The following is an 8,593-nucleotide window of genomic DNA, read 5'->3' as shown; positions in this document are numbered from 1 at the left end:
AATATATTCATTGCTTTCACTGGAGTTGGCTTTCCAGCCTGAAGATGAGCTCTAGGAGCTTGTCCAGTCAGTGTAGCATCTAAATAGCCGTCTGGCTTAAAAACTCCTAGAATCATTCTTTGAACGACGTGAGAAGCTTGACTGCACTGTGTCTTGCATATTTTGTGCTCTGTCTCTTTACAGTAAATTTTGTCTATCAACTTAAGGGAGCTTTCCAGTGTGACAGCCCGAAAAATCGCTGTTTTTCGCGATTTTTTTTTTAAAGAAAAAATAATCTAATCGGTCTGGTTTTTTTTTGTATATTGATTGGGTATTGAAGAATACAAAACAATTTTTTAAAGATCGATTTATTTATTAATTAAGATCTATAAAAATGATGAAACAATTGTTGCAGAAAATGCACTTGGATGTGGTGTCCACGTTGGGGGTCACAATTTTGATCTGAAACAAAAAACACAAAAAGATTATTGATCGGTATATAATTGGCTTTCGTGCTATGGAGGCTTTTTTATTTTTTTTGCAAAAATGGCGCCGGTTTGAACAAAAAGTATCGATTTTAGCATTTTTTTTGGCAGTTTTTTTTACAAAAAAATAGGAAGATGTCAAAAAAAAAAAAAGCTTCCATAGCACGATAAACAATGACGTTAAGAATATTGTGTAAAAAATTCAACTCGATAGCTTTAAAACTCTGCCCTCCAAGCTGGACACCGTTTTGAAAAATGCTGTTTCGAGAAAAACGCGTTCAAAGTTTCAAGTGAGGAAATTTTAGGTAAATCGTTTACTTACAGTCAATCAGCGATGCCAGGTCCATACAGTATCCCTTCTGCTTCTTCGAAAAGATCGTGCTCAATGGATTGTTCAGTCCGACGAGCTTTCCTCGCCTCTTTGCTATCCAGGGATGCCCGGCGGTTTGCTTGGGTGATGCGCGCATTCTTGTACTTAGCGGCGAAATCTGCGGCGCTCGGCCCTATCGTGCATCCCACCGTCTCCAAAATTTTTAAAATTGGGTCGTAACCTTCATTGAAGGTGCACACAGCACACTGCGTAGCGATTTCTACTATCTGTTTACCGCAGAATACGTGCTTTGGGGCTAGTTGCCACACACAGTGATTGAAGCTCTCGTTATTGTTTTGAGTGTTCGCGCCCGTACATCGCTTTTTTTTTTGAAAATTGAGTGCGACAAAAAAATAAGTCACGCGACTAATTTACGGCTAATTAACGGCAAATTATGCAATAGTCCGAATTCACATTTTCGACAATTGGCGAGCCAAGTTCATATACGTGCAGGTAGGAACGAGACAATAGAAATAACGGTCGCACGGGCAGACAGCCTACGCGGCAGCTGTAGCGCTCCGTTGTCTTCTTCCAAGAAATGCTGTACAGTAACCGAAATAATCTGAATTTCGGCATGAAAATTTCAGGGAATATTCGGAAGAGTGTATACTATTCGATAAAGCAAAAAAAAAAAAAAATCGATTTTTTGAAAATTTCACACTGGAAAGCTCCCTTAACCATCTATCATAGAAAAATAATCATTAGAAATAAATATAACTAGTACCAGAACAGAAAATATCACTATAACATTATTTCTTAATATAATAATAAAATACTGCAGTATAATTAAAAAAACATACCTTTTCTCCTGGCCAATCTTTATCGTAAAGATCAGGGTCGTTGCAATCATCGTCATCATCTGTAACACCCACTGGAATTTTATCATTGTGACCTGACTTTTTGAAAGATCTAGAAGTCGAAGGATCATTTTCCTTGTCGTTATCATCAGCGCATGATTCTTTCAAATTCTCAAAACTCTTATCGCTTTCACTACTGTCCCGCCTATCGTCCAACAAGTCTTTTAGTGAACTATCAACATCAGTCGAGTCACTTTCTGTGACAGAATCTTCTTGGTTATCATTTTTACTTTTTTTTTTGTTATCTTCCTTGACTTTCTATAAAATTTTAAAGTTATAGTATAGCTATTTAATAACTTATATACATTTCATTTCATCAAATGTTATGAATCTTTTAGTAAAATTTTTTTATTAAATAAAATTAGTTACATATCATCCTGTTAGTTTTACAAAGCAAAGTTATGATTTTCAGAAAATTAATTTTATGTTCATCTGATATTTAATAACAATCTGTAAACTATTTTAGAGTACACTTAAGATGCTTGGGGGATTTTCGAGAAATAATTACTATAACTATACCTGTTTTGGAACTGGAACTTTTTTAGGTTGCTTCAAAACTTCTAAGTTCTCATACGCTTCTGAAGTATACTTTGAATTCGGTTTCTTTGGTCTTTTTAAAGGAACTTGTGATTCATCCGTCCTTTCGGGAGACATGCTTGGTGTACGGGGTATTTTTTGCAAGCTTTTCTTTATTTGCTCAAATTTCGTATTTATTTTTTTAATGTTATCTAAAAAATATATACTCAAATATAGTATTTCATTAAAACTCTGATAAATATAAGTAAATTTTTGTACTGAACCCAACAAGCACATATTCAGGATTTATTAATCTCACATATATAATTTACACGAAAGCGACAAAATAAATACAGTATTAATATTTAGCTTGTGTATTAACAGATTTTTGCTTACCAGACATCATAATTATTTCACCAAGTTTCTCTCTCCCATTCCACTGGAATTTAATAGTTCCACCTTGATTTGGCGGGCTATCTTTACTAAAGATAACCTCATTGTCATCAACTTTACAAAAAGAATCATCTCTTGTGCATTTTAGAATAAACATCGTGTCTTTATTTTTGTAAGTTTATTTTTATTATCAGATTTAAATAAAATTATTTAAATCAATAATTAAATATTACTAAGTAGTATTTAAGAAAATAAAACAGAAGCGGACACGTGCAATCAAAACGGTTACGACTTTTATTTGTGATTTGTGTATGCAAGTGTGTGCGAAAGTTACGTGTCGTATTGTTTAGTTACCAGTGCAGAAGCGCCATGGCGCTCTGGTGATGTATAGTTACTAGAGGCGCCGCGCCATGGCGCTCTGGTGTATGTATGTAATCTTTATTGTTCCCCTTGGGGTTACAAGGACTTCCCTTTTCCTCTTCCTTTACAATATTTTTTTTTTTTTTTTTACGTGTTTTCTTAACCTATTCTTACCCTAATTCTTACTTCCTACCTTATCCTTACTTAATTTCTAATTGCCTGTGTCCTGTGCCATTGCCTTGCCATTCCCTTACTTTCCCTCTTATCCTTTTCTTACTTTTTATCCTTATCTTTACTTAACCTTATCCTATTTTACCTTATTCTATTCCCTAATTCGTCCTTATCCTAATCGACTTCCATTTCCCATTCATCTCTCACTCTTTCATTCTCTTGTACATCCCTGATCCTTTCCAATTCTCTCATCCAGACTTCTCCCCCCCCCTCCTCACCTAGCATCTCCCTCACCACCTCCTGCCAGCTTTCCTCCCTTCTATCCCAGCCTACGCACCTTTCCCATACGTGCTCCCATGTTTCCTCCTCCCCCCCGCACACCCTACACCTTCTCTTTTCCTCTTCTTCCCAGTACCTTGCCTCCTTCATCTCGCTTCCTAACCTAAATCTTGCCACCCTTATCCACCTGCTTTCTCCCCATCCCTTTCCCAGATATCCTGGTATCCCTTCTCCTTTCACTAGCCTGTACCATCTGTTGTACCTCGATTCCCTTATTTTCTCCCACCTCTCTTTTCTCTGTTCTTCCCTCTCTCTCTCCTCTATTTCCCTAAACTCCATCTCGCCCCTCTCCCTTCTCGCGACTACCTCTCTACTCTCTGCTCCCCTTTCCGCAAAGAAACTCTCCCTTTCTCTTTCCCACCTCGATCCCTGCCTCCCAGCTTCTGCCTTGTCCCTTATCTCTTCCCAGCATCTCCTAGCTAACTCGCTACCCTCCCCTCTCTCCAGCTTCCTTTCAAAATTCCATGCCCTTCTCCCTGCCCTAATCCTTAGTTTCTCCCTCTGTAGTTCCTCCCTTACTAAATATCCCGGTGTTCTCCCATCCACTCCTAATGTCCATCTCAAAAATCTATCCTGTACCGCCTCGACCGCCCTCCACTCTCTCCACCCCCATATCTCCGATGCATACTCTATTACCGTCCATACTAGCCTGTCAAATAACCAAATCCTTTTTTCCCAATCCCTCCCGAACCTTCTTTTTCCTATTCCCCATACCTGCCTCATTACTACCCCTGCCTTCCGTACTCTCTCTTTCACCTGTGCTTCCTGTCCCCCATTGCACTTTACTCTATACCCTAAATAGCTGAACTCTTTCACCTCCTCTATCCTTTTCCCTTTCCATCTCCAATCTATGTTTTTCCTTCTACCGCCTCCTTTCCTAAATCTCATAATCTTTAATTTTCCTACATTTACCGTCAGCCTTTTCCTATCCATATACCTTTCTAACTTCCTAATCATTACCTCCATTTCCTCTTCACTTTCCGCTAGTAACACTATATCATCCGCATAAGCTAACGTGCATACCCTGCCGCCGGCTAGCTCCACCCCCCAACCCTTCTCCCTCTGCCCATTTCCTCTTCTAAGTCCGCCAGCAGCAGGTTGAACACATGCGGACTGAGCGGACATCCCTGCCTTACCCCCCTCGCTGTCCAAAACGCCTCTCCTAGCTTTCCCCCGCTCCTTACTCGACTCTTTGTTTCCTTGTAAATTTCCTCTATCCTTACCCTTAGCCCTTTCCTCACCCCTCTCCTTTCCATAGTCTCCCACAGCACCTTCCTGTTCACTGAATCAAAAGCAGCTTTCAGGTCCACAAAAAACGCCACCATCTTTCCCTTATCCTTTCCCACCTGCCTATTGATTAAATAATTAAGAACATATACATTGTCAATGGTGCCCATGCCTTTTCTGAAACCCGTTTGGTTTTGCGGTATCAAGCCCTTTTCTTCTACCTCTCTTTCTAACCTATCCGCTAATGCCATCGCATACACCTTATATAGAGTTGGCATCAAAGTCACCCCCCTATACTCTTCTACCCTTTTCCCCTCCCCCTTCTTAACTATCGGCGCTATCAATCCCTCCCTCCAATCCTCTGGCCAGCCCTCCCCCACCCAAACTCTGTTACATGTTTTCCATATCCACTGCTCCATTTCTTCCCCCCCATACCTCCATCCCTCGCTAACTATTCCATCCCCCCCTGGTGCCTTTCCATCCCTCAGCTTTCCTATCACCTTTTTAATCTCTTCCCTCTGCAGCTCCCCTTCCCCGTCCCCCTTCCTATTTACCGACTCCCCGCCTTCTGTTACCTTGCTTTCTACCCCGCCTAATAATCCCATGAAATACTCCCTCCACTCCTGATCTCCTATTTCTTCATTCACCCTCTTCCACTTCTTTCTTTCCCTATTAACTATCTCCCATACCTTGCTTTCTGTCCTTGCTTCCGCTGCTTCTTTTATGAATCCCTCATTTTCTTTCTTTTTCCTCTCCTCGCATAGCCTATTATATTCCCTTCTTTCCTTTCTATACGCGTCCCCTTCCCCCTCCCCCTTTCTCCATTTCCTTAGACTCTGCCTAACTTCTGCTTTTTTTCGCCTACATTCCTCGTCCCACCATCCCTTTTTCGCTTCCCTCCCCCTCCCTCCTACATCTGAGGCTCGTCTAAACTCCCTTATTCTTTTCTCTATCTCTTTCCCTACATCCACTTCTCCTATCCCCTCCCATTTGACTTCTGTTCTAAACCTCATCCTACCCTCCTCCGTCCAGTCTCCTCTATTAGTTCCCCCTACTCTTTTTCCCTTCCTTGTCCTAGCCACTGCCCCCCTCAACCACACTATTACCGGGTGATGATCCGAGTCAACCCTATCCCCAATCTCTATCCTTTTGACCCTATCCCTCACCTCGATGTCTCCTATAGCGTAGTCTATCACTGTCACCCCTGCCCCTCCTACATACGTAAATTCCCCCTCCTCATCCCCCTCTATGTTCCCGTTCATTATTGTCCATCCTGTCTCCTCTAAAAATTGCACCAGCTGCCTACCTTCCGAGTTTATTTTCCTGTCCTGTGATTTCCTACTCCTACTGTCCTCCTCTCCTTCTCCCCAGCATCCTCCCCCCTCCTGCCCTGTCCTGGCATTAAAATCACCCCCCACTAACACTTTTACCCCTCCCTCTATCTCTTCTGCCCGCTCCTTCAATTCCCCTATCTTTTCTTTTAGGTCCCCATTTACGTATATTCCTACTACTACCCATTTTTCCCCCCCTACACTTATTTTCCTTGCTATCATGCCCTCTTTTACCTCTTCCCTCCCTCCCTCCCCACTTACTATCTCCCTTCTTGCCCCTGACAGCATTCCGCCTATTGCTCTTCCCTTCCTATTTTTCCGCACCACATACTGCACTTCCCATTTATACCCTACTGGCAACTTATTTCTAATCCTTCCCCACCCCTTCTTTTCTATCCATGTCTCCATTAGAAATATTACATCCCACTCCCCTAGCCCCCTCCAGAAATCTTCATCCTTTCTCGCGAGCCCCGCCACATTCCAAAAAGCTACTTTCGACTTCTCCCTTTCTGTCTCGCCTACTCCCCTCTCTCTCCTCCTTATCTCCCTCCCCACCTGCCTCTGTCCCCCCCCACTACCCATTCCCCCGACTGCCTTTCCCTACGTACCCTACCCTGTGCTTCTATACTTCCCTCCTGTCTTTCCTCGCTTGCTGACCTTTCCCTATCGCTTTTCCCTACTTTTCCCCTCCCCTTCCTTCGCCCCCCTTCTCGCGCTCTCCCTGTACCATCCCTAAGCACCTCTCCTATCTCATCCCACTTCCACATTTTCCCTTCTATCCAGATCTTTGCATACCCTATTCTCACTCTGTTTCCCCTTCTCTCCTCAATAGCTGCTATCTCCCTCAACTTCCATTTCATTCTTTTCTCTGCCCAGGTGAGATCCTCGTCTATTCTCTCCTCCCTCCCTTTGAGTAGGCTTTTTCTTCCCATTACCTGCCTCTTTTGCTCCCTATTTCCTAGTCTTGCTATCCATATCCCCATTTCTCCCCCCTTTTTCGCGCCTACCTCCCACATATCCTTTACCTCGACCTCTACCCCTATCAGCTGCAAAATCTTTTTTGACTCTTCCTTTTCTCTTCCCTTCTCAAGTCTCGCTCCTCTCACTACTATATTTCCCCTTCTTTCTTCCCTTTCTTTCCTCTCTATGGCCCACTCCATCTCTTTTAATCTATCTATTGTTACCTGCGCCACTTCCGCATTCCCCTGTACCTGCCTTTCTCCCCCTCCTTCTGCACTCTTCTTTTCTAATTCTATCAGCCTCTCCTTTACCCTTTCCATCTCACCCCCTCTCCGCTCTTCTACCTCTTCTAGTCTTTTACCTAGATCCCTTATCATTTCCTTCATCTCCCCCCTCTCTACTTCCCACTGCTCTTCCCTTCTAGTCATTTCGCCTTGAATCTTTTCCATTTCTTCCCTGATCCCCCTTCCCTGCCCTTTGACCTCCTCTAGACCTATCTTTAGCTCTTCCCTAATCATCCTTAACATATCTTGTATACCCCCTCCCTCTACCTTCCCTTCCTCCCCTGTCTTACCCTCCGGCGACCGGTGCACTTTCCTGCTCTTCCCAAATACTCTCTCCCTTTCCTGCAACTCGTCTACCTCCTCCTCCCCTTTTTCCCCTTCCTCCTCCTGCTTTCTCTTCCATAAGTCTAGCACCGTCGCCGACGATCCCAGGCTATGCCTCCTATCCCTCCCTAACGCTGCTACTGCCCCCGGCCTACCTTTCTTTTTCTCCTCCTCTTCCCTGTTCGCCCCTTCTTTTTGGCCACCCGCGTTACTCATACTCTTTCTCTCCTTCACCGCTCCCTACCTTATCTATCCGCCGCCTACCTGTCTACTCTATCCCCCTTCTTACTCCCTAGGTGTCACTGCCTATTCCTATCTTATCCGAATCGTTGCCGTCCGCCTGCTCTTTCTGCCTAACCTCAAAACTCTCCCCCTTCTTTCTTTTTCCCCCGCCCTTCCCTTCTATACCTGCCTCCCTATTCCCTTCACCCGACCTCCCGTCTATGTCTTCCCCGCTCCTTCTCTGCCCTATTTCCTTTTCTCCTCACCTTTGCTATCCTGCTAAATTCTCTCCTTTTCTCTCGCACTCTTTCGCACACCTGTCACTCACATTCAAAACGGAAACGGAAGTCCCCATGGCGCTCTGGTGATAAATGTATTTATTATACTCCACACATTCTAGTATATATATATATATATGTTTGTATACATTTACATTACACTTATATACACACAAACATTTTATTGGTATCAATGATCTATTAGAAAAAAAGAATATATATAGATTTATATATAATCATATATGACTTTATATATATTTATATATGGGCCCATATTAGTTAAGAATACTTAGGTTGGATTGTATATGACTATATATATTTATATGTATGTCTACATATAATCATACATAATTATATATAGAAGCATATATAATTATATATACGCTATATGTAATCATATATAACTTTATATAATTAGGCAAATTCATTTTTTCCCGGGTGCGTCTATCTGATATTGTCGATCCTGATAGACTCTTTCTTCCGATCCCCATCCTGCG

At 42.6% G+C, this 8,593-nt stretch overlaps 3 protein-coding genes across 3 annotated transcripts; all 3 read right to left on the bottom strand.

Annotated features, from left to right (window-relative positions):
* Positions 1–358: 358 nt before the first annotated feature.
* On the bottom strand, positions 359–2,345 carry LOC124217275 (uncharacterized G-patch domain protein DDB_G0278987-like). Its single transcript, XM_069135396.1, has 4 exons — positions 2,211–2,345; positions 1,635–1,949; positions 787–967; positions 359–441 (listed from the first exon to the last, which is right to left on the bottom strand). The coding sequence occupies exons 1-4, from the start codon at positions 2,343–2,345 to the stop codon at positions 359–361; spliced, it is 714 nt and encodes a 237-aa protein (XP_068991497.1).
* A 960-nt stretch (positions 2,346–3,305) lies between these two features.
* Positions 3,306–6,250, bottom strand: LOC138190865 (trichohyalin-like). Its single transcript, XM_069135395.1, has 2 exons — positions 4,932–6,250; positions 3,306–4,752 (listed from the first exon to the last, which is right to left on the bottom strand). Exons 1-2 carry the CDS (start codon positions 6,248–6,250, stop codon positions 3,306–3,308), a joined length of 2,766 nt encoding a protein of 921 aa, XP_068991496.1.
* A 317-nt stretch (positions 6,251–6,567) lies between these two features.
* LOC138190864 (uncharacterized) lies at positions 6,568–7,812 on the bottom strand. Its single transcript, XM_069135394.1, has one exon. The coding sequence runs from the start codon at positions 7,810–7,812 to the stop codon at positions 6,568–6,570; it is 1,245 nt and encodes a 414-aa protein (XP_068991495.1).
* Positions 7,813–8,593: the final 781 nt, after the last annotated feature.

The sequence above is a fragment of the Neodiprion pinetum genome, chromosome 4 (assembly GCF_021155775.2).
Source record: "Neodiprion pinetum isolate iyNeoPine1 chromosome 4, iyNeoPine1.2, whole genome shotgun sequence".
Lineage (NCBI taxonomy): Eukaryota > Metazoa > Arthropoda > Insecta > Hymenoptera > Diprionidae > Neodiprion > Neodiprion pinetum.
Note: the sequence above shows the minus strand (reverse complement) of the source record. Positions and strands in the feature narration are given on the sequence as shown.

Coding starts and splice junctions, on each gene's coding strand:
- LOC138190865 (XM_069135395.1), bottom strand. CDS start 6,250: ATGATAGCAAGGAAAATAAGTGTAGGGGGGGAAAAATGGGTAGTAGTA. Junction 4,753..4,931: donor GCGATGGCATTAGCGGATAG/GTTAGAAAGAGA, acceptor CTTTTGATTCAG/TGAACAGGAAGGTGCTGTGG.
- LOC138190864 (XM_069135394.1), bottom strand. CDS start 7,812: ATGAGTAACGCGGGTGGCCAAAAAGAAGGGGCGAACAGGGAAGAGGAG.
- LOC124217275 (XM_069135396.1), bottom strand. CDS start 2,345: ATGTCTCCCGAAAGGACGGATGAATCACAAGTTCCTTTAAAAAGACCA. Junction 1,950..2,210: donor AAGTTCCAGTTCCAAAACAG/GTATAGTTATAG, acceptor AAAATTTTATAG/AAAGTCAAGGAAGATAACAA. Junction 968..1,634: donor AAGATTGGCCAGGAGAAAAG/GTATGTTTTTTT, acceptor GATGCACGATAG/GGCCGAGCGCCGCAGATTTC.